Below are 25400 nucleotides of genomic sequence, written 5' to 3'. Positions count from 1 at the left end.
AATATACTCACTTATCCTTAAATTTGTCTCATACCAGGGCCATAGTGATAATACGATGGCTGGGGTGTTTGCCTTGCATGTGGCTGACCCCAGTTTGATCCCCAGCACCACATATCACACAATCCAGCAGAAGTGATACTTGACAGCAGGACCAGGAGTAAGCCCTGAGCCTGAGCCCACCAGGTGTGGCCAAAAACCAAAAACCAAAAAAAAAAGACAAATAGAAAATATCAACTAGTGAGATCACTTGAACTACCAGCCTGAAAGCGTAAATGTGTTCAGCTGAGATAGTTTATAATCTGTTTTTTATGGGAATGAGTGTACATATGTTTGTATTCAGTGACTTTTATTTGTCAAAGTGTATTGATACCATTCAGTAACTTTAATTTCCTTCCTTCCTGATGTTCCTATAAGTTTTGTAATTCTGTACTTGTGGTTAAGAGGCCCACCCAGAGGAGAAAGGTGTTTAGTCCAATTTCTGTTTTTCCTTTTTTTGTGTGTGGGGGGTTGGCCCACCAAGTGGTGCTCAGGGGTTTTGTGCTCAGGACTGATCCTTGGTGAAACTTGAAGAACCGTCTATTGTGCCAGAGATCGAAGTGAGGTTGGCTGCATATAAGGCAAGTGCCTTACCTGCTATCTTTTCAGTCCCACTCGCTCCATTTCTTTAATTTTTCGTGTGAAAGTTCCAGGCTCTCTGCAGCTTTACAGAAAGTAATCATTACTTTGAGAAGAGATGGAACACATATGAAAATTCTTTCGCCCTCCCTGATTTTTCCCAAACCTTAAGAGATCATTCCACAATGCATATAAATTAATAGTGTACCAGGTAAAGAGAGATTAGAGTGCTATGTGTCCTTATCCAAATTGTAATTGTTACTGTCTTCTCCAAACCACTGATTTCTTTAGAGCCTATAATTTGTTATAGGAAATAGCTTAAAAAATAGTTTCATTTTTTGAATTGAAAACAGATGACTATCCTTTTCTGTCTTTCAACTAGCCTGAACATCTGATATTCTGTTTTAGATAGCTGCCTTTCACTGCTCTAGGCTTTGGTCTTTTCCATACCACAAAGGGCTCTCTAAAAAATACCCTCTTAGGGTCACAACTTGGGGGGGGGTCTGGAGAATCCACACAATCCTCTGATGTCCCAATTCTTTTACTCAATTGGTGCTCCACTGTCTATTCAAAATAGCTTAAGGTAAATCCCTACATTTATTGCTTCCTGAAGTTACTCATAAACTTGGGTTGATTTTTTAGGGCGAACTAGGACCTCAGGGTTTCCCAGGAGCCAAGGGCCTTCCAGGCTTCCCGGTAAGTTTCCATGTTAAGTGAAAATGCATTCAATAATTTGACTATACACAAGCTATATGATAGACCACTTCCAATGTTTATTATAGAGAATTACACCATTCTTATAATTAGAAGGATTCAAGAAAATGTTTTTGTTTCCCAGACTCATTATCATGGTTCGTCTTAAGACTTAAAAGTTACGTCAAACTCTAGAGTGAAAACTGACCTAAGGTTGACTTCTTGTTTCATCAAATTCTAGCTATATTACCTTAAGAAAGTTTTTTAACTTCTCTAAGTTTCAGTTTCCTAACCACCCAAAAAATGGATAATAATACAGTGTTATGAGATTGGAATCAGTTCACATATACGAGAAAAAGCCTAACTACAAGCCCAGAATTTTATTAGTTGTTCAGTAAATACTAGCTAATCTAAGCAATCCCATCTTTAGTTCTCTGTATGTCCTTACATGTTAGATTCTTTCACTCAATGTAACACTTTTTGAAGCCCATAGAGACTGGCTCTCTGCTAGATTGAGAGGCTACAATAATTAATAGCATTCAACTAAGTAATAGTTCCTGATCTTGAGGAGAGTAATTCTAATGTGGATAGAAACAAACATGAATCAAGAACAAGTTCATCTAGAGGCAAGCAATACATAACTGTGGATAGGCAGATGGGTAAGTTGATATGCCACTTGGTAGTCAACAAAGGCAATAGCCAATGGGGCTTAATTGACTGACTTTAAACTGCCACCACCATACACTCATTTCTTTTTTTTCCTTTTTAAACATTTTAGTATTTTATTGTTGTCCACACTATAGATCAAGCCTTCAACACACTCTCAGACAATAAGAATTCTGGAACTTTTTCTGCTTTCTAAAAGAAAAGGACAAACCCTCCTTGTTCTTACAACTATGGGAAAAATAAATGGGGGCTTGAGACAGTTCTTAGACTTCTTTTCTTTACCCTTTACAAAAATTCTTGTTCTTAGGGCCACTTTGGTATTTAATTTAACAAGTATGTATCAAAATCACCTTGCATGCATCTTACAATAGATCCAAATGAACATGATATAGACCTCCTGCTTAAAATTTTTTCATACATATCTTGATGCACTAAGAGTTTGGGTCACCACCTGTTGCCCTTACTTCCTTGAACAAACCAGTGAAAGCAGCTTGAGGTGTTTGATTTCAGAGGTCAGTACACATTCCACCAGGTGGCAGTATGCCTTGGTTTCTAATTTGAGGTATACAACTAAGATTTCAAAGAACTTTTGCATTCCGTTTGACCCACAAGCCCTTCAAATAGAAATTTAATTCAGTATGAATTCCGAGCTACTTGTCTTACAATCTGTATACTTTTTTACATACTTGTAAAAGAGAGAAAAGGCAAGTAAGAACCATAGCCTGTTTTCAACTGAACCCTTCACACATACACTCTCCCCCGCCAATAAAAAGACAACAAAACAACCCACATTAAAAAAAAAAAAAAAAAAAAAAAACTTGGACCTCAAAATGGAAGGGCTATTCAGACAGCTTTCAGTGCCCATGGGAATATGCTGAGTAAGAAGGAAAACAAATTCAAGTGACACTGAAGCAGTCAGTGCCTTCACAGCAACTGGGCCAGGTCACCTTGAAAGGACAAGTGGAAAAGTGCCACAACATTCAGCAATTTTCACAAGCTTACATTCAAAAAAGTTTCACTGCCTTCTTTACTCTCACAATAGACCTAAAAGTTGTTTGCCAAAATCTGTGTTCCCAGATTTAAAGCCCAGTTTTAAACAACAAAATGGCCTCATGTTTGACTCGAAACATGAGCTCAGAGTAAGGTTGTCCTCAACACAGAGGGAAGGAAGCTTTCTCACACTCTCCCCTTTTCATATTTGTTTATTCCTAGAGAACCCTCAAAACATGTCCGTGACTTCAAGCCCTCGCCTTCTGTCAGTGAGGCAAAAGGGGTACAGAGTTGTAGACCACCTCAACTACCTCTGGCAATGTAGCTTTCTAGAAACACTAGAAATGACTGCTTAGGAACACTTGAAGAGGATGTTTCAGTCATTCTGTCTTCAAAATGCAAACTCCACCCACCCAGTATTAGCACAATTCTCCACTTGTAGATCAAAGATCTCGGAAGAAATGAATGCTATAACTTGTCTTTTATTTTCTTTCCTTCAGGGGTTTGGAATTTCTGGAGAAAAGGGAGAAAAGGGAATTTCTGGTTTACCAGGACCTAGGGTATGAAACTAAAATGTTACTTGCATGAGTCTGTCAATATCATTTTTTTCTTGTTTGCCATATTCATGTTATTTATGTATCTTGACAGTCACCTCTTGTTTCTCTTTCTTAACCCCCTGGCAGGTTTCTAAGACCTAATCCTTTTTCACTTTGCCTCATTCCCTTAATTAGGTGACTTATTTAAATAAGGAATAAGGTAACCCTTTGTGCTATGTGACTCCACAGTATTATTTATTCTTCTTTTCTTCAATATTATTATCTTCTAGAATAATTATATGTGATTATTGTGCTTTCATTGCATTCTACGCTGAGGGATTGCTGGCAAAGGTTTTGTTTGTTCTTTGAGGTGAGGAAGAGGGAGTTGGAGGGATTACAGGAAAGATAGAATGCCAAGTATAATCTTTATGGTACAGAAACAAACCTGGGAAGTTCTAGAACATAGTAAGAGATGTTTGGAGAACACACTTTGCATTAATCTCACTTCCAGTGGTAAAAGTAACTAATAGACTCTCTGATTCCTAGCTTGAGGCACTTAGGTTTCAGGCTGTAAGCAATTGGCCAACCTTAGCTTTCAAGAAGTAACATTTTAGAGAACAGTGTTTTTCCACTTGGTCATGACACTCGAGTCTTTTGAGTATTCATTAATATTCATCCATTACCCTGTCACTTCTTTCTCTACTTTTCCGTACTCCCTTGCCCTAAAATCACATAATAACCAACAAAGAATGCATTTGGAGTGCGAAACAAGAGGCCCTCCCACAATCTATTTAAAAATCTCATGATTTGGAACTAATGCAGACTAAGTATAATACCACCCAGCTATTCTACCAAATTCCTGCTACTACTTAAAATGTTTCCATTTATTTAGCTCTTTAAAAATTCTTTTCCTGGCTATTCAGTCTGATGGATTAGTGCTTAGAAAGAAGTCATTAAGCCAGGTCTAGGAACATTCCCTTACCTGATTTGAGGAGCTGCTAAATCCTGAACTCAGTTGGATAGCTTTGTTATGTAAGTCAGTGGCTTTTTCTAGTGTGTTCTATTAATCTTTCTAAGGTGCCTCTATTCTTTTCCCAGGGTCCCATGGGTTTTAAAGGAGCCCAAGGTCCTCCTGGAAGTCAGGTATTTGGGTTAAATTATTAAAGCTTTAGTAAATAAAATCCTAGTCAAAATTTCCCATGCCTTGCTTAATATGGCCATTAATCCAAAGGGAAACACTGCATATGATGAAAATTTCCACCATTTCCCTTTGATTGGTGTAATCTCAGCACTTATTCAAAGAAGATGAATATCTGGTGCTAAATTCAGCCCTAAGTCATTCCCAGATGCAGTCATACCAAGATGGGGCCATGATTAATATGTCTACAAGGCTAATCAGATTATATGTCATTTATCTTTACCCTTGTGGACCTCTTACCTCCTAATAAACAACTTGGTTTCCTAGTTTATATTGCCTTCTGGAATACTTTACAACTTCCAGAGTTAGATATAATCCACACTTGCCTGGAATGCCAACCAAGATCCCTGTGCCATTTGCCCTGGCCTGACCTAAAGATCTACCCCTGTGTTCTTTGGCATTGGACTTATTTGTGACTGTGTTTTTATCCCAGGGCATGAAGGGGGTCCCCGGTTTCCGTGGGCTGAATGGATTCCCAGGAATTAAGGTAGTGTTATTGGAAGTGAAAAATCCAGGAACCAGGATGCGAGAGGTAGAAATTACCATAAATGCCATATAGTCCATTTGGGCTGCTACGGCTAAATACATAGTGTAGATAACTTATAAACCATAATAGATATAAGTATATATTATATATTATATTTATATTATATTATAATTTTATAAAGTGTTAGAATTATGTTGTATTTGTATTATATTATAATAATATTTTTATATTTTATATATTATAATGATATAAATAATAATAATTTATCATTGTTCTGGAGGCCAGTAGATACTGGTGAAGTCCCTCTTCTGACCTAAAGATTGCCTATTTCCCTCTGTATTCTCAAATAGTGGAAGGGGGGAGTAAGTAGCTGCAGACCTTTTTGTATGAATGTTAATTCCAATAATGAGGGCTCTACCTTCATGACCTAATCACCACCCCAATACTTCATAGCCTATTGCCATCACCCTGGACATTAGGTTTTTATCATGAATTGTTAGTGTGGGAACACAAACATTCACACCATTACAAGTGAACACATATGAGATAAAGTATGTTTAATTTTTGATATTTTAGATTTCACTCTTTCTCTTTAAATCCATGAACCTGATCAGTGGTAGACTAAAGACAAAGTCCATGAGAGTTACTCCATTCTATATTCCTATAAAGAGGAATACTTTATTACTGGCTTTGTTTAGAATTGCCAAGTTTTAGGCATTATTTTGTTCAGGTTTTTTTTTATGGCCACATTCAGCAGTTCTCAGGACTTACTCTTGGGTCTGTATGCAGGGATCACTCCTGGCAGGGCTCCAAATACCATATCCCCATGCCAGGAATCAAATTTGGGTCAGCTACCCTTCCTGCTTTTATACCTCTTGGGTCCCTATGCATTATCATTTTTAAAAAATACTCTGCAGGCAATGCACTCCCTAATTGCTTGCATCTGGGGAAGGTAACTCATACCACTCCACCCTGAATATGGCATTGTATCTGATTCAGATATGAGCCTTTCAATTGAGTTCATTAAGATTCCTCTGATTTTCTCTACCCGTCATTGTCCACTAGCAAGGGCAGTAGCAGAGTACCAGACCTGCTGAGAGTGGGTGGGAAAATGCTGAAACTCTGCTTCTGCCTTAGCACCTCTTGGGTGTAGATTCCTACGATGTTTTCCAGGTGCAAAAGCAGACTGTCCTGAAGTATGATTGCAACATAAAACTGTAATCCCTTGTTCTTGGCAGAAAGAGGAACCTTCATTCCTTAAAAACATGGTTTTCAGGGCACATATATCTTGGGTAATACGATGAGGGAAATATTTGTGTTTAATGTATTTAATTTTTGCAGGGTGAAAAGGGTGGCATTGGTCTGCCAGGGCCAGATGTTTTCGTCGATACAGATGGTGCTGTGATCTCAGGTGCAGCTTTCTGTTAATTTGAGTGGAGAAAATAGAACCCAGAATTAAATTCTTTGTCCCCGGTATTGTTACTAGGATACATTGAAAGCCCCTGAATTGCTTCTAAGCTTAAAACTCTCAAGAGCCCTTGATTGTGTCTTAAACTTGGGAGCTGATGTTATCAAAAATATCTTGGGAATATAAGCCAAGTCTCACAATCCATTTCTATGTTGGGTCCACAAATACTAGTAATGAGTTTTCCTGGGCTAGATTTGGTAAATACAGAATTTTTTCCTAGTAGTGTTTAGATTGATATCCTGCCATACTGATATGTTGTACAGTAATCTGGTAGAAACTGGGTGTTAATGGTTTCTACTCCCAGGAAATCTATGTATATAACATGGCTTCAACAACGTAAGCAATAGGTAGATATGAATTACAGCAGACTTGTAATAGAAGGACCTTCCTACTTCTGAATAATTTGTGTAGCTTAGCTTAGTTAGGACCATTATCATGTGAGGCCATCAGCACCTGAAAAACCTATGAACTGCAAGGAAGGCAGCTTTTATTTGTTTGGGGACCACACCTTCCTGTACTCAGCACTTACTCCTGCTTTGCACTCAGGCATCACTCTTGGTAGGGCTTGCAGAGGGCAAATAGGGTGCTGGAGATCAACAACAAATGGGGTACATGAAAGACTAGCAGCCTACCACTGAACTACCTGACCCTCAAGGGAGGAACTTTTAACTTGATGACAACTCCTTGAAATTTTTTTTTGCTTTTTTTTTTGAGGGGGAGTAACACCCGGAGATGCATAGGGGTTACTCCTGGCTTTGCACTCAAGAATTACTCCTGGTGGGGGACCATATGGGATGCTGGGAATCGAACCCGGGTCAGCCGCTTGCAAGGCAAACACCCTACCCAGTGTGCTATCGACCAGCCCCGAAACTCTTCTTTATTCATAGGCACAATGTACATTTGGGGGTATCCTTTGGTTTAACTTACTGATTTTTTAAAAATTTTAATGCCAGGTTACCCTGGAGACACCGGTTTGCCAGGCCTTCCCGGTCTTAAAGGAAACCAAGGCATCAAAGGTCAACGTGGTCCTTCTGGAATACCTGGCTTCCCAGCTTTACCAGGTGAAACAAACTAACCCTCCCTCTACATAAAGCAATACCTCTGGACGAGGCATATACCTAGCCAAAATCAAGGTAAAGGTAGACTATATTCAGGAAGTTCCTCACTATCTGCCCAAGACTAATGTAAATAAGGACAGGGCCTGATTGAGCAACTTTCACTTGACCTTAATAATGTACCATATCTGTACAGACAATCCCAGACTGGCACTGCTTGTGGAAACCAGAGGTTGACTGGGATGGGCTGCCCCCAGTACTGTAATTCTTCTGTGGATGTGATGTTCCAGTTGGCACTTGCAAAAAAGTGCTAAAAAAGAAAGTTTGAACCCTCACCACCCTCATTCTGTGCTTAACGTGGTGCTTAAATGATCTTAGGATTGTACGGAGGATACCTTTGAGTCAATCAGTGGAGCCATATGTTATTCAATAATAGTGAGCAGATGATGACGAAAACAGAAAGCCTCAGACATTACTCTTAAAGGCACTGGTTTCTAAGTTACTTAGATAAGGCCCTCTGTAAGAATATCTGTGCTTTCGAAACAGCCATTTGAAAGCTGTTGCAGCTGTCCCCCAGTGCCAAATTGGAAGAAGCTGAAAAGCAGGAGGTTAAAATGCAGGTTTTCCTTTCACCTTTGCCACACAGAAGCTCAGTGCCCCTGACCCATGGTTTCTCACTTCTTTGGGCCTCAATTTCCCAAGAGATGAGACTAGAGGGTTGCGTGGCTTAGAGGTGGCTTCTAAGTCCAGTGCTAAATAAGAGTAAATATTTTGTCATATTTTTTTCTTGGTCTTGAGTTTCAAAATATAACCCTAATTGGAATAATGCTTGCAGAGTAGAGTGTGATTAGCATCTTTGTGTGGGCTTGTTTTTCCAGGTGTCCCTGGTACCAAAGGGCTAGATGGAGTTCCGGGCCTGAAAGGGAACCAAGGAAACCCTGGCCACACCACAGTTGGCATAGCTGGTCTCCCTGGTAGAGATGGTTTGCCAGGCCAACGTGGTCCCCCAGGTCCACCTGGTAAGTTGTTAATTTCTCTCTTTCATCTTAAGATGCAGATATGATCCAGACTTAGAGTCATCATGACTTTTGAGGGCAGAAGCTCAAACAGCTCAAACACCTAAGCCAGAACACATGATCAGTAAAGTGGGAATATGATGAAGGCCCCATGTTATATATGTCCTAGCTCTGCTTCTTTGGGTTAACAACTCCAGCAGTAAGAACAGTTGTCAAGGACAAGTAATATAAGGGCTACCTTATGGACCAAACTCTACCCAATTCCTTTTAACTTTTACATCCATTTCATTTCATATGTCACACTTCTCAGCCCCTAGACCTCTAATGTTACAGTCCCTGCAGCAGCAGCATTAGCTCTGAAAGGATTATCCTGGTGCAGGGGTTCCAAGTGGGTGGTCTGAGAGGATAAAATATTGCAAGCCAAGCTTGTATCATGAATTTGGCCGCGAAAAATCTCCACAAGGCTCCACAAGACTTCATTAGGTCTTACCCCTAAGTTTGGGATTCCATTCTCTTTTCTTTTCTGGGCCACACCTAGCTGTGCCCAGGGGTTACTCCTGGCTCCGTGCTTAGAGATCACTCCTGATGGACTCAGGAGACCATATGGTGAGGCCAGGGATTGAACCTGGATTGGCAGTGTGCAAGGCAAGTCCTACATATTGTACTATCTCTCCAACCCCTGAAATTCCAATTTCTATGAGAAGTGTTTAGAACAGACCCAGTGTGTCTCTGTGTAATCTAAATCTTATGGCCACTACAGTTGACACCCATTTCCTGTTTTATCATCAAGAGGGTTTATGGCATTGGAACTTCCCATGGAAGCAATCACAATGATAGGCATTATGGAAGTTACCTTCCTCATACGATACCTTTACACCCAATGTCGAATTTAGTGCTGGAAACATAGTCAGCAGTCTATCCGTAGTAGTAAAATTAATTGAGCCAACAGAGGGTGCACTTGCTGCAGTCTTTAGGTTCCAATCTCAGTTTTTTTCTTCATCTCCATTCTGGTAGTTGAGCCTGAAGAACCCAAGCCTTGATAACTGAAATGCTGTATTGAGTCACAAGACTGTAAGGTTCAACATTAGAAGATGAACATTTTTGGGGGTTTTCTGATATTTTATTATTCCAGTCTAAATATTCAAGATGTGTAAATTTACTGCATTTTTAATTTTTTTTTAATTTTTATTAGTGAATCACCGTGAGGTACAGTTACAAACTTATGAACTTTCATGTTTAAAAGATGCATATTTTAATGTTTCTTTTTCCTCAAGGTCCAGCATTTTATACTACTATCCTACACAACATAGGGCACCCCGGTCACAAAGGAAAGCAAGGTCTAAAAGGAAACTCTGGCCTCAAAGGAGTGAAAGGTGATTGGTAGGGGTGCCCTGGGGGTGAGGGGCAAGATGTCTTTTATCCTTACAGTCATCTAGTAGAGGAAATTGGAGGCTATGGTGCTAGTGACTCCTTGATAGCTCTTCAAAGGTGCTTTGCTGAAATCCCTGTCATCATTGTATTTGACCGTTCTTTCTGTACAAATAGGGCCAGGGGTATGGATCACATCCAGGGGAGCTCCTAAAATAAATCAAAAAATCAATTCTGGTTGTGTGTGAGTCAACTCTAGACTTATGGTTGGCTGAGATCCACTCTAAACTAATGAAATCACTAACTCAGATGTACTTTGGTTTGGTTTTGGTTTTGGCTTTGAGTCCACACTTGGCTTTGCTTAGTTCCAGGGATCAAACCCAGAGCTCTTGCATGCAGAGCATGGGCTTCAGCCTATTAAGTCATTTACCCAGCCTATATCTCAGGTGTATTTTGATGGAAAGAGGACCTAGTTAATTTTATTCTGTACTCTGCGGGTCTTGAAATTCCCTCCTTCAGGTTTCTCAGTAGTTAATTACCAGATATTTCATCTTGGGAAGATGTCCTACTTTTTAAAATGTCTTTCTCCTCCAGGGGAACCCGGTTTTTGTGTTTGTGATGGTGGCATTCTCAACACTGGCCCACCTGGGGAGCCAGGCCTGTCTGGGCTACCAGGTATCAAAGGCCTTCCAGGTCCCAAAGGAGCCAAAGGAGATCTAGGCTCTGAAGGTCCACGGGGTCCATCAGGAGCTCCAGTAAGTCTTACCAACCTTGGTCCCTGATAGGAAAATAGGAGCATTCAAGTGCCCCCCACTCCTCACCAATCACCCTGTAAAATATATAAAAATGGGTAAAAACATTTTTGATTTGTTTTGTGAAGAAATCAGCCTAGATGGTCTCTAAAGGCCCTTTCTGTTTTAATCTCTTTATTATATTACCACCCCAATACCTTCCATAATCTCTCCCTTCCACAAAATTGTTTATATACACTTAGGACTCTGCTGGATCTTGAGGTTAAAATTAGAATTATGACAAGGTTACCATCCTCAATGATTTTAAAATATAGAAAACATACAGAAAATAAATTTAGCAGTTATAATCTAATATGACAATATAATCAAATGTCCCCCAAAGTGCCAAAATATACCCATGGACCTGCTTTAGGTAAGACCTATGTTAGATGCCAGAATACTATGAATCTCCTAATCATTCACTTAATCTCTTTATCAGGGTTTATTTGGACCTCAAGGTCCTAAAGGACTCAAAGGAAATAAGGGTGAGCCAACTATCAGTGCAGGATCTGGGATGCCAGGAAAGAAGGGTGAGCTTGGTCTCAAGGGACTTCCTGGTGAGAAAGGAGTCTCAGGCAAGGATGGACTGCCAGGTTTACCAGGCACGAAAGGACTTCCAGTAAGTTGACCATTTCTTTGTGATTATCTTTGTAAATGCTCATCACTGGCTATTGGAGGGGGGGTGGCTTCTGACAGACTCTGAACTTTAATACAGGGCAAAATACAGAATCTAGAACATCTCTTTCTCTTTTTTCAGAACATCTCTTTCTGCCTCCACCAATGACACTTTTCTCTCTGCTTTTTTTTTTCGTAAAATGGAAATAATTTTCTCAAAATGAGTTATTGACTCAATTGGCCATATCATTGAAAGTTGCTTTAGCTTCTCGGTAGCTTTCCTCTTCAAGTAATTTTGCTGTCTTTTATGTCCTATGGGGTCATTATCCTGCTCCCATTTCAAGTCCCTTTTCTAACATTGATCTTTAACCTTTTGCGTTGTCTTATTACCTAGGGCTTGCAAGCCCTAGTTCTACAAAAGGCAGAGCAGGTAAACTTGAGTGACAAAGAATTTTTTTTGAGACACTGCACTTAATAAAATTATTCATGTTTGACTTTCAGGCATAAAATGTTCCAACACCAATCCCATTACCAGTGTCCACTTCCCTCCACCAGGGTCCCCAGTTTCCCTCACACCCACCCTACCCACCATGCCTCTTTTATGTAAAAGTAAAAAAGGTGATGGAGAATTTTGACAAAAGCAATGCATACTCACTGATGAGTTATTTCCTATGGTAAGAGACTTCAGATAAGTCTCTTAAGTTAAGCTTTTTATTTTCTCTTATGTTATCTAGGGTGATGATGGACTGGGCTTCCCAGGTGAAAAGGGATTTGCAGGACTTCCTGGTGAAAAGGGCCATAGTGGACCAGCTGGTCCTTCAGGAATTGGGCTACCAGGATCTCCTGGACCTAAAGGGCTTCCTGGAGATAAAGGAGAAGATGGATTACCTGGACAAAAAGGCCTCCCTGGGCTTCCAGGTAAGTCAAGCAATCAGATGGTTTGGGACATGGAAAATTGACTGCTTGTAGAATACCAATAATACAGGTACACAAAATGCATCATAAGATGACACTTGACTGACTATAATCTCTACTGCCAATCCTTATACGTGTTTGCATATGGAAAAATTATCATAGTTCTGACAAGCTTACACAGAACAATATACATTTCAGCTTTACCTAATGAACAAATTCCTAATAGAACATTGTGAAAATGCATTATTATCATATTATCCTCCTAGTCAAAAGACACAAACTGTCTCTGCTACATAATGAATAATGCCCATACCCCTCAACCTGAAATTCAAGTCTCCAAACCTGATCAGAGTAAACCTTCCTAACTTTAATATCAGGGTTTAGTATTTTGAATAAAATACTAAAATAAAAACTTAGGATAGGGCTAGGGTATCTAGATCTAAGGGCTAGAGTGCATGCCTGACATAGTGAGACCCCTATTTCAATTCTTGGTACTTTATGTTTCCTCTAAAACTTCCAATCACAGAGACAGATGTTTCCCCTTAGCACTTTTAGATGTGTCCGCCAAATTTTCCATTTAAGTCTTAAAAAATAAACAACAACCAGAAAACTAAGACAAACATGACTGTCCTCAAACAAAATGTGCTCATTTGAAGTCCAAGATTTTATCTATATTGCCTCTTTCATCTGTATAACCATATCATATCCATCTTCCAGGGGGTTGTCTTTCTTCCACTAAGGCTTCCCTTGATCTCTGCAAGATACCATTCTTCAATTATTTTTATCTTCTATTAAAACTTTTGTCTTTACAAACTGCATTATAAGACTCTGGATACTAGGAAAGCTAAGAAATTCTATTTAGCACATCCAAAATTGTCTATCATATATAATGTTCCATAGGAAATTAATATATTTTCACAGACTAAAAGTCCTTCCCAGTACTCAAGGGGCTATTTTGTTCCCTGTCCACATTGACACCTTGGTGATTTTCAAATAGAAAGACATGATGCCAGATTTCACACACTTTTATTTAAAATCTGTTTTTATGAGTTGTTGTAATAAGGATGATGGCATAAATTAAAAGCAGCAATCAAAAAATCTCAAAGTCAGTTTTGCAATTCGCAAATTCCTCTGAAGGCTATGTGGAATTTTCTCAGATGAAATCCTTCTGCCTTCTGGAAGTCCATAGGTCAGCAATAGCTTTGCTTCCAGCTCTGTTCCCTGAGACCTTATTCAAGCCTTCTACTGCCCCTCTGCCAATGGAATTAACTATTCTAGGTCCACCCATTTTTAAGGCAACTAGGTTTAAATTGAGTTATAATGAAAAGGTATATAAACACCTATGTAGTCCAAGATATTGTGGATGTTATCAACATCCCAACATTTTGAAAACAGGCTATCAATAAAATGGAGCACAGGGGGCCATTTCTACTTCAAACTAGTCCCTGCAAATGCAAAGTTCTTATAAATATAATGTTTTTTTAAATAAGCAATTGTCTGGGAGTAGCTTTGTGCAAAAAGGTGTTCTCATTAAACTACCAAGCTTGTCTGAAAATTAACTTCAAATGATAGCATAGGCTTTATTTTCATCTCTAAGAAGACCAAATATATGAACGCCCCCAACCTAGCTTCCTTTCCATACAAATTTTAAAATACATGAACTTTGAATCCCAGACATTCTCACTAAAGCTATTACTGCTACCATGAAAAATTAAAATACTGTGCCCAAATGTATTCCAAGCTGTGAATGCCCAGGCTAGGACATCTGCATTGCCAGGAAAGGGAATGTAGTCATCAGAAGCCTTTCAACCTAGTGGTGTTAATTATTACAAACCCTGGGAAAGCAGAACACTGACTTTTTCCAAAGACGCCCTGATCCAGATGTACATTGTCATTAATCACCTTGTTTACTACTAAAGTGGCCATTGTTTCCTTGATCCTATGTGGGTGCCAGCTCTCTATTCAAAAAGACAAGGACTTTGATTGCTTGGCATATCTGGACCGTAGCAAAGACTCCCTTTGCTCGTCAAGAAAATTTTATCCTGGCTTAAATTATTTTTTTTTTGGCTTTTGGGTAACACCCAGCTGTGCTCAGGGCTTACTCCTGGCTCTGTTTTCTGGGGTCATTCCTGGTGGAACTCAATGTGAGTGGGGGTAGGGGGGGAGGAATATCTAGTGCCAGGGTTCAAACCAAGGTCAGCTGTAAGCATGGTCCTATACTATACCTCCACACTGTAACATCTCTCCAGTCCCTCAATTTGTTCTTTATCTGAATGATCTAGGTCATCACTGCTTAAGGAAAAGGATCCAGATAAGGAGAAGGGGAGACTTTAGCTAAATCCAGAACAGTGGTCCTCCAAATTTATTTGGCTTGCCACCCCCTCTTCAAAAAATACTCAGTGCCCCCTGTATATTAAGTGAACAAACAGAATATTCTCCATCCCATTACACTCAAGGCGGCTACTACCACTCCACTATATCATTCATGCAAACCGTGCACCAGGACCCAAGTTTTAACCCTAACATCACACTACCTCTACAGTACCAACAAATTTTGTCCTGAAGTCCTCCAAACCCACCAGGGGGGACCATGGTTGTACTCAGTATTATAGGGTCTGAGCAGTTCCACATCCTCAAACCCTGTCACTGAACACCTGGTCTAGTTGCTCTAGAGTCAAGAGTGGCTTTTGGGTTCCCAGAGCACTATTTGAAAGGCCCAAAATAGTGGTAAGATGCAATGGTAGTGGAATAGATGTTGGAATATTGAATGTAATCAATCATCATGAACTGTCATTGTACCACTGTATTACTCTCACCCTCTTGCTCATCGATTTGCTCGAGTGGGCACCAGTAACGTCTCCATTGTGAGACTTGTTACTGTTTTTGGCATATCAAGTATGCCATGGGTAGCTTGCCAGGCTCTGCTGTATGGGTTAGATACTCTCGGTAGATTGTCAAGCTCTTTGAGAGAGGCGGAGGAATAGAACCCGGGATGACCACTTGTGCAAGGCAAATGCCCTATCCACTGCGCTATCGCTCCAGCCCTCATAAATAAAAAATAAAAGAAATGTCCAAAATAAATACATCTGCTCAAGTAAAATAGCAAGGCTTTATTCACAGAGCATGTAACAGAGTTCCAGGCAGTGTGCCAAGTGCTATTAGTATTAGTCCATTCCATCCATCCATTTGACACAAGAGACTCAAAGAATTTTGCATTCACAGGACCAGATATAGTACAGCGGGTCAGCCACTTGTTTTGCAAGTGACCAACCAGGGTTCAATCCCCAGGACTTCCACCATCCCCAAAACCCTGCCTGGAGTAATCCCTAAGTACAGAGTCAGGAGTAAACTTTGAGCATCACCAGGTGTACCCCCCAAAAAATGAAGACTCTTTAAAAAATTTAATTCCATCAACATAAATTACAAAGTTATAAAGATATTTGTGATCTTGACTTCACAAGTTTCTAGTAGCAAAACTATAATACAAGCTCAAATCTGTCAGCTTTAAAGCCCAACATTTAACCAATACATTATACTGTTCAATTCCCACTTTTGATTCAGGAGTAGAATAAGCTGGCAAAACTGCTATCAAGCCTTCATAGTGAAACACAAAAGTGAGTTTGGAGGCAGAATGCCAGCTAGTTGAATAAGCAGTCTGAATCATAGATTGCTACCTATGCAATTGGTGATTTATTTTAAGTACAGACAAAAGCTATAGCAGTTTATTAGACCTGTTGACTCTGTGACTTAAAGCAGACTTTAGGGAGATTGTTTAATGAATAGGCAAGACTAATTTTAATTGCCATAGCAATTGTTTGTAAATGGCACTTGAGGGGGCCAACATACAATTTGTTCACCAGTATTTTATTAAACCTCCTCTTTGTGCTCTTATAGACTCTTTTTATTTGCATTATGAATGAGCAAGGAAAAATTTGCTTGGAGAAGGGCTATGCATGCCAATTTGAAATTGACTACTTCTTCTTCTAAATTAAGTTTTGAGTTGATAGTTTCAAATCAGGTGTTGAAGGAAAAATCACCAATTGTCTGTTATGGTCAAGGGAGTGGGTTTTTCTGTTTTGTTTTGAACAGACCAATGGTGAGAACTGATCAAGGACAATCAGTAGGCTGAGTCTAGAAAAAGAACCCTAGACTTTTGGGAAAGCCTCATTCAAAGAAAGACTCACCAGATAGTTAATGTTACCCTTGACAGGTATCACCTTGCCATGTGTAATTCCTGGGTCATATGGTCCACCAGGATTTCCAGGAGCTTCCGGATTTCCAGGTATGTAACAAGGCCAATGAATACCACTGAAGGGTCAGGAGCCAAAGGAAGCAGAGTATATTATGGTAGCATGGGAAGATCCTCATTAGTCTAGATCAGGCACGCTTTGGGGTTCAGGAAATAGAATGTTTGCTGTAGATGGTTGTGTGCCATGGGAATGGGGTTGAAAATAAGAGAGGTCCTTTCAAGAAACTGGGGTTCTTAACTGAGCATCACAAATCATACCTAACTCACTTTCTTTCCCCTCACTACTCACATTTGGCTTTTCAGGTCCTAAAGGAGCCCGTGGTCTCTCCGGGATTCCAGGCCAGCCTGGACCACGTGGAATTAAAGGAGACCTGGGGATTCCAGGATCAGTTCCTCTCCCTGAATTGCCAGGTAAGGAAAGGAGGGGTTTATCACTTGATATTTCTTTGTCATGATTTTGTGTTGGAATTTGGGTAACCATGTACCAGCGTGTTCCTCATGCAACTCCTCTAAGGTCAAAGAAAGTGTTTTGGTCATAAGAAAGTTGTCTATTTTTTCTCTTAAACTGTTGCAACCTGAGCTCATCGCTCTACACTGCACCCCTATATATCAGACTGTGCTCTCAAGGTCAGCAACAGTACCACCAAGTAGAACTTGTTGCAAGCCTACTAACCTAAAGCTCTGGAAGTGGATCCAGAAATCTGCGCTTGACTGAGCAACCCCTACCCAAAAGACTGACCCAAAGTCCCTTTGAGAACACCCAGTTCTACAGCAAGGTGAGCTAATGGCTCATCTTAGACCAGCTGCTCTGAAGTTATCTGTGCCCCTTTGGAAGAGAGATGCATGACAGCTGGTGTTATATGACTCCAGGAGAGACAAGAAGGCCTGGGTGTAACCTGTATTCTTTGGCCACAAGAGGGGTCTGCTAAGTGTCAACCAAGGTCCAGTCTCACTGAGCTAGAACTTCCCCCAGGTAACATAGCCCTGGCCCTATCTCTGAATGCGTCATCCCAGGACCAAGGATTCTTGAATTTCATGAGATGTATCACATATACAGATGTTAATTTTCATTGTTGAAAAAAAATCTGTCTCAGAGGCCTCTAATGAAAAACCAGTTGTTTCTAAGTTGGCATGGCCTTCTGCTTTTGTTTCTTACATGCAGGATTTCCTGGGCCTCGTGGTGAGAAAGGCTTGCCTGGGTTACCTGGGACTCCTGGAAAAGATGGCTTCCCTGGGAGAATTGGCAGTCCAGGATTAACCGGTTTTAAGGGAACCCCTGGCGAGGTCTTTAGTGCTGAGAAAGGTGTTAGAGGAGAAAAAGGCTTGAAGGGATTTCCAGGAGAGAAAGGACTTCCTGGAGAAGCTGGCTATCCAGGACCCAAAGGTAACCTCTCTCTCTCTCTCTCTCTCTCTCTCTCTCTCTCTCTCTCTCTCTCTCTCTCTCTCCCTCTCTCATTCTCTCTCTTTCTATATATATATTTATATATATATTATTCTTTCCTCCTTCCCTCCTGTTCCTTCCTTCCTTCCTTCTTTCTTCTTCTTTCTTTCTTTTTCTTCCTTCCTTCTATTTTCTTTCTTCCTTCCTTCCTTCCTTCCTTCCTTTCTTTCTTTCTTTCTTTCTTTCTTTCTTTCTTTCTTTCTTTCTTTCTTTCTTTCTTTCCTTCTTCCTTCCTTTCTTTCTGTTGTTGTTTTTGGACCGCAGCCAGCAGTGTTTCTAGGGGATCCTACATGGTGCAGGATTTCAAACCAGAATCCCTGAATACATGCAAAATATTACCACTATGCCATCTCTAAGGCCCCGTGTAGGGTAACTTTTTGCCCCATTTAACAATCTACAGAAAGCCTTTAAGTAACCTAGACACATGCCTAAATCTAGGCTAGTTGTTGATTAAAGAAATGTTTTCATTCTGACCCTCCTTTTGGCAAATATTTTTTAAATCTACTGAGGCTGTTCTCCAGTATCAGTGATTCCCAAAGGAATCATAATCAGGAGTCAGATTCCTTGTAATGCCTCTGATTTACTATTGGGAATAGCAGAAAGGCAGGAGCCAAGAAGGGAGTGGCTCCTGAAATAGACCATGGGCCAGCTTCTTCCACTGGAAGCTGGTTTGGTGATCCAGTGCCTGCTCTTGATCTAGGCCATGATCCCTTGTTCTTTATTTCATTAGGTTTTCCTGGGAATTCTGGCTTGCTTGGTCCCAAAGGAGAGAAGGGTAACCCTGGAATACCAGGTTTCAAGGGACAACCAGGCTTCCCTGGGTATGATGGCGCATCTGGAGTCAAAGGCAAACCTGGATTCCCAGGGGTACCAGGAACACCAGGTATTTCTGGTAAGTTCTTAGGAGGAGGAGCCCCAAATTCACAAACTTAAGCTAGCCCCCTCCCCTGGCTCTGAAGGTCAGTAGCAGCACTACCATGTAGTCAGAAGTTAGTGACTTAACTTTGCAGTCCTCTCAAGTTTCCAAACTCAATTCTCTGTTATAGAGCCAGAACAGAGTATATTTTGCTTCCAAGATACCAAAACAAAGCCCTCCCCAGTCCCTCCGCTTTCTTGTGCTTCAGCCCCAGCCCTCTCCTCTCTATCTAGAGGGATGTCCCTGGTTCTGAAGGTGGGCTACCTTCTGCCACCTCTGCTGTACCCTTGGGAGCCTGCTTTAGGTGAGGAAGCTTCTGCAGAGGGTAGCCTAGCTCAGCTCTGTCATGGGCCTGACACCCCCCGTTTCCAGACTAGTGTTTGCAGCTGGCCTTTTCCTTGTGCCACCTTCCTCCCCCTGCCCAGGTGACACATCATCTTGCTTTACTTTCGGCCATGGAATCGGAGTAGAGTTCTATGCAGATCCACTCAGAATACTTATTTTAGGGGAGCCGGGGGCCACAGCCAGCAGTGCTTAGGGCTTACTTTTGGCTCTGCATCCAGGGATCACTCCTGGCAGGGCTTGGTGGACCCTGTGAGGCGCTGGGATTATACTTGGGTCAGCCATGTGCAAGTCAAGCATCCTACACTCTATACTCTCTCCAGCCCTATTCAGAGCACTTTTATCTCCTGTGTTCTTCAATGTAGGCTGTTCAGGTGAGAAAACAGCATAGAAGCTCAGACTAACATCCCCACCAGTTGTGGCCGGGAATTATCTGGCTGCACTATAACCTGGCTAGGCCAGAGGTCCCTGAACTCATGCTGTGGAGTTGGTGCCCATTGAATTTCCCTCTCTTGTTAGGGAATCCCCTTCACAGCCTCCCATTAGAAGCCTGGGGCTTGCAGCTACTTGATGCTTTTCAAGCCATAGAAAACCTGGCAGCCATTCATTTAGGTCTTTGGGGGCCCAAATGCCTCTGTGGTCACTGATTTAATCCTTTGGTTTTTTAATTTCCTTGCTTTGTACCTGAACATTCCACTTGGGTAGCAGCTCAGGAGGTTAATCCCATTGACCAATTTAAGGCCTGGTGAAAGAAGTCTCAGAATACCTAGGGGACCAAATGGACCTTGGGGATTTCTACAGTACTTGGCACTGGGGGGTCTTTCAACCTTAACGCCAAGGAACTGGCTGATTTAACTGCTTGCATGAGGGATTAAAAGGGCAGGCCTGTATCCATGGCTCCCTAAGAGGCTGAAACAATAGCTCGGCTTTAACCTCTACATCACCGATTGGCTCAGGAAACAACCATTGTGTGGTGATTCAGGCTGGAAGTTCCAGGAAACTAGAGCCCAATTGCCACCCTAGCTTCCCAGAGCTCTATTCAGTGGTTAAGGTTCAAGCCACATTCATAATGGAAGAAGTTATAATCACAAGGGCTCCGCTAGCCCTGCCAGCTACTGTGCCATGCTGCAAGTAATAGCCATTAGCATGCATAGCGCTCTGGGTGGTAGGTGCTAGTGCTTCTGCCAACAAGCGCTCTGCCCGTTAGCAGTCTGCAAAGGCCATTTGTGGTGGGGCCACTTACAAAACCTTACAAGCTAACCAATCAGAAGCCCTGGGAATGGGCAGTGGACCAGATCTGGACAGAGCCTCGCTTGACAAATGTACTGTGTTCTCTCTTTTGCCGATTTAGGACATCCTGGAATGAAAGGTTCAAAAGGTGAAAAGGGTACCCCTGGAACAAATGGCAAGATAGGCCTACCTGGGCTGAAAGGCCTTCCTGGAATTCCAGGGATAACTGGTTACCCAGGAAACCCAGGCCTTCCAGGACACACTGGCTTCCCAGGCCTTCCCGGCTTAAAGGGTAAGTGCCAGTGAGTGCCAAGGAGTACCCCTGCTACCCAGCTTCCTCTTTCCCCTCCTCCTGGGAACAGAGAATAGGGAAGTCAGCAGGCAGGAGATATTATGACATGGCAGTTGGACAAGGCCTATGCTATTGGGATTCCCTCTCCCAGGTGGCTGCCCACCTCAAAAATGGAAATTGGGAACCCCACCCTCACTGCCTCCTAGCTTTGTGAATTGGGGCAAATTTCTTAGACTCTTTGGGCTTCCACTCCCTTCTACGTAAAATGGAGCTAATACAATAATAGAAGTCCTGGTTTTTCAACAGGTGAAAAGGGTTCCAAGGGACTGATGGGCTTTCCAGGAATGCCAGGTCTCCATGGTGTTCCTGGTGCAAGTGGACTGAAGGGAATTCCTGGATTAGTCGGAGCAATGGGACCATCTGGACCCGCTGGGAGCCCTGGTTTAAAAGGTAAAGTGGGGCTAAAAGTCTGAAATTGTACTAATACTTCCCAACACACCTCTTCCTTGTCTATTCTGCTATTCATGCAGCTTGTATCAATCCTGTGTTAGATAATAAGATCTGGGATATTTACAAGAGACCTTTTGTAAATCCCAAAGACCCAAATCACTTCTGAGTTCCCACTCACTGCACATCAGACGTCTTGGCTTCCAATTTCAATGCTCAGTGGAGGATGGTTTTGATTAGGGGCTAAAGTTTCTAGTGGACTTTTGGCTTATTCAAAAAGAGCACCCCATAAAAGCAAAGTTCATAGGGAAAACAATGGAAGGACACTTAAAGGGGCTTTGGAGGTGGTGTGGGATATACTGATCATTCATGTCAAACCGCATGTCTCAGCTCTCCTCTTACAAGGAGTTCTTCTCTATCCCTGAAGGAGACCAAGGTGAGAAGGGGCCAGCCGGAACACCCAGTCAAAGACCACCAGTGCTGAACTACCAATTCAAAGGAGATAAAGGCGCTCAGGGTGCAGATGGACCCAAAGGTTTTCCTGGACCCAGAGGTACTGGGGCAGAATGTGGGCAGGATATATAGCCCAGAAAGGTTTTGTAAACACACTTGGCTCCTTCTTGAGAAAAGTCCTCACCCTCATGGCTCACCAGAGCAGCAAATGTGGGTGACAGCAGGGGTTCAGTGACTCACCCTGCACTTTGACATTGGCTAGCCTTCTTTGTTACTGCTGAACCCAATGTCTCAACTGCAGGTTGTTCTATTCCAGAAGGAGCCTGATCAAGGGTGGGGCTTAGATGCTGAGCAGTGTTCCCAATGTTACAGCTGTGAAACCCCTGTCTGGCATCCCATCACTCTGGAGGCATCTCCCCCAAACCCTATCTCCACCCTGGAGCTAACTAATCCCAAGTCTTCACATTGCCTGCCTGTGACCAAAGCTTTGGGGGAAATATGTTTCTCTTACTCGAGATCTTTTTCAAGCTATTTTGGATCTTTCCCAGGTGACAAAGGAGATATTGGCCTCCCTGGACTGCCTGGCTTGCCTGGAATTCCTGGATATCATAACACCACCAAAGGAGTTCCTGGGGTGGCAGGACCCCTTGGTTTCACAGGCCTGCGAGGCTTACCTGGCTTGAAAGGGTCCCCTGGAATCCCAGGATTCCTAGGAATACCAGGAGAAACTGTAAGTGTGCCCAGACCTTTGCCTGTCTGCCAGAAAGAGGCCTCGAGTAGCAGGTGACATGCCCGCCATTGCTCACCTTTCAGATTCTAGCACATTCTAGCAAATCCTAGCACATTCCCAAAGCCTCACCTCAGCTCAGCTAAGTCTTCTCAATAGATCCTGAACATCCCCACTTCAGGGTCTTTGTTTTTCTTGCTCCCCAGCATGGAGACAGAGCCTTGTGCTCCTGCCTTGCCCATCCTCAAGCCTGATGTAGACACCTGTTCCTCCAAAAACACTTCAATTCCCACCCTGTTGATTGATGTTCTCCCTTTTCTCACTGCTTATGTTGAGCCTCGCTAGTTGGTATGTTTGGGCCTGCTTTCCACAATGAGAGTGTTCAGGCTTGAGAATAAGAACCACCTTACATGCTTATTCACCTGTACCCCCACTGCAAGCATTCCCTATTCAAGTTGGTTCATCATTAACACTTTTGGATTGACTCTCTGGTTAGATTTAAGAACTGTCTTTGGGACCTCCTCTGGAGTTATCAAGTCCAGTTTCTATGTGTTCTTGGAAAACAAGGGGGGGTGCTGGAGAAATCATTCAGACCATAAGACACTTGCCTTCTATGTGGCCAATGCTGGTCCAGTGCCCAGTACCACATATGATCCTCCCAGCCCCACCAGGAGTGATCTCTGAGCACGGAGCCAGGAGTAATCCCTGAACACTACCAGATATGTCTATCCAAACAAACAACAAGCAAGCACAAAACAGAGTGGTCAAATCAGTTTAACAATAATATAGACAGGAAGTTTGTGTTTCATCCCCATCTCCCATGAACTCTGGCATTTTATGCATGGGTCTTAACTTCCCTGAGCCTATTATTTATTATCTATAAGAAAGGGAGTGATATTTAAACCTCCTTTGCACGGTATTGAGGGACATATAGGATGATTATCTGTAAAGCTTTTAGTGTTGTGTGTGGCGCATGACAAACTGAATCAATAGCAACAATAATAGTGGCAGTATTCACAAGGCTAAATGATCTGAGTCACAGGATAATTGTGCTCCTTGCAGGCAAAGCCTCTGTCCTTGAAAAAAGTGTCAACCCACATATTGAAGATCACTCACACACACACATCCCTAAGGCAACTGTAGAAGAAATCATTCTGACCAGATGACCCCAGCTATTCACATTCTAGGATAGAAACAAAGTTAGAAGACATTAAGGCATTCTGGGAAGAGTCCCAGAATAACCATAAATTCAGAATTAGTAGATATAGCAACATGAAAGGACTGGAGTGATAGCACAGTCGGTAGGGTGTTTACCTTGCACGCAGCTGACCCAAGTTTGCTTCCTCCATCCATCTCAGAGAGCCCAGCAAGCTACTGAGAGTATCCATTGGCACAGCAGAGCCTGGCAAGCTACCCATGGCGTATTCAATACGCCAAAAATAGTAACAAGTCTCACAAAGGAGACGTTACTGGTACCTGCTCGAGTAAATCGAAGAACAACAGGAACAGTGCTACAGTGCTACACCAACATGAAAGGAAAAGACATGTAGGAGGATGAGTGTCTGGAGAGTGATCCACTGGCCTACCCGAGAACTCAGTACTCTCAACCTGAGCACCAAGTGGCCTGTGTCTTTATGGGGTACATCCTCAAATGAATTAAAACTGTACCATATAGCAAGGAAAGATCTATGATGGTGGTTTGTAACTGACATGCCCACTTCCCAGGCTCAGAGTGTGTGCTGGGCATTAGCCATTGAAGGTGGAAGGCACAGAAGTTGTGAATGACAAGACCAAGGTTTATCTGCAGAGTGAATCTGTCTCCCTACCACAGTCCCTAAGTATGTTTTTTTAGTGCTTACCACCATCCCTCCTATCATCTTCTCTGTCAATGCTGATCCACCTGCAGGATTAACCTTCCATTCCCACTCAGTCTTCCCCTCCTGCAGAGTAAATGTCTCAGGCATTGAATCATGAAGAAGAGAAGGAAAATGGGGTGGGAGACCAAAACTCTAAATAAAAATGATGATTTCCGTACTGTTTTAAAGGGTTCACAGGGTCTCAGTGGAACTCCTGGATTCCCAGGTGCACCTGGTCTCCCAGGCCTGAAAGGTAAGGCGCGTTTTCTCTCAATATGCTTCTTCTAGAAGCAAGGTGGCTTTCCAGCAGATCCAGGGCTCTACTAGAGGAAGACTGATTTGTACTTTCCTTTTCACAAAATCCCCTTTGTAGTCTTAAGTCCTCGAAGTTCTGAGACAAATAATGGTGCCTACCACACTCTCTCTCTCCCTGTGACTTAGAGCCAAGGAAAAGGCTGCTCTTCATCTTTGTGGATTGATCTATCTGCAATAGAGGAGAACTTGGGCTCTAGCCCACTAGACAGGAAAATTTCCTATCTGTCAACAATTATTATTCCATTCTCCTGTTATCTCCTATCATCTTCTCTGTCAATATTGATCCAAATGATGCATTTCATAATGGAAATATTATACATATTACAGCATTTGATGCTAGTAGTCTGGCAGGATCCTAGACTCTTGTTGATGATTAGTCTCTTTTACCCAGTGGGTAATTTTTACAAGGAGTTTCCCTGCTCTGACTGGAAAGATTTTGTAATTCAAAAGATGTGTGCTGCAAAATGAGCAATAGCTTCTCCTGATCATTTAATGTTTTGATATCCCCAGGAGAGAAAGGTGAGACACTTGGAATTTCTGGCATCCCAGGACCCAAGGGACAACCTGGAGAGTTTGGCCTTAAAGGTAAGGCAACTGTACTTTTGTCCCTGAGTCTCACAGAATGCTCAAAACTGAGCGTTGGGGAATTTTGTATGTCACTTGCAAACCCAAAAAATTATATGTCATGTAGAAAAAAATCCTACAAGACATGTGTTTCC

General features: G+C 42.0%; 1 protein-coding gene across 1 annotated transcript in view; it reads left to right on the top strand.

The window, feature by feature from the left end:
* The window catches only part of COL4A6 (collagen type IV alpha 6 chain), a 55429-nt gene that overhangs the window by 14086 nt on the left and 15943 nt on the right, over positions 1-25400 (top strand). Inside the window, exons 11-31 of the mRNA XM_012932218.2 lie at positions 1258-1311; positions 3465-3524; positions 4599-4643; positions 5132-5185; positions 6527-6596; positions 7607-7714; positions 8587-8727; positions 9999-10097; positions 10687-10847; positions 11323-11502; positions 12233-12416; positions 16624-16695; positions 16966-17073; positions 17825-18046; positions 18834-18995; positions 20713-20883; positions 21190-21333; positions 21758-21883; positions 22332-22513; positions 24556-24619; positions 25192-25266. Coding sequence (XP_012787672.2) covers positions 1258-1311; positions 3465-3524; positions 4599-4643; positions 5132-5185; positions 6527-6596; positions 7607-7714; positions 8587-8727; positions 9999-10097; positions 10687-10847; positions 11323-11502; positions 12233-12416; positions 16624-16695; positions 16966-17073; positions 17825-18046; positions 18834-18995; positions 20713-20883; positions 21190-21333; positions 21758-21883; positions 22332-22513; positions 24556-24619; positions 25192-25266 — 2482 coding nt within the window. The remainder of the gene's footprint in view (positions 1-1257; positions 1312-3464; positions 3525-4598; positions 4644-5131; positions 5186-6526; positions 6597-7606; positions 7715-8586; positions 8728-9998; positions 10098-10686; positions 10848-11322; positions 11503-12232; positions 12417-16623; positions 16696-16965; positions 17074-17824; positions 18047-18833; positions 18996-20712; positions 20884-21189; positions 21334-21757; positions 21884-22331; positions 22514-24555; positions 24620-25191; positions 25267-25400) is intronic.

The sequence above is a fragment of the Sorex araneus genome, chromosome X (genome assembly GCF_027595985.1).
Source record: "Sorex araneus isolate mSorAra2 chromosome X, mSorAra2.pri, whole genome shotgun sequence".
NCBI lineage: Eukaryota > Metazoa > Chordata > Mammalia > Eulipotyphla > Soricidae > Sorex > Sorex araneus.
This window is presented reverse-complemented; position numbering and strand designations above follow the sequence as displayed.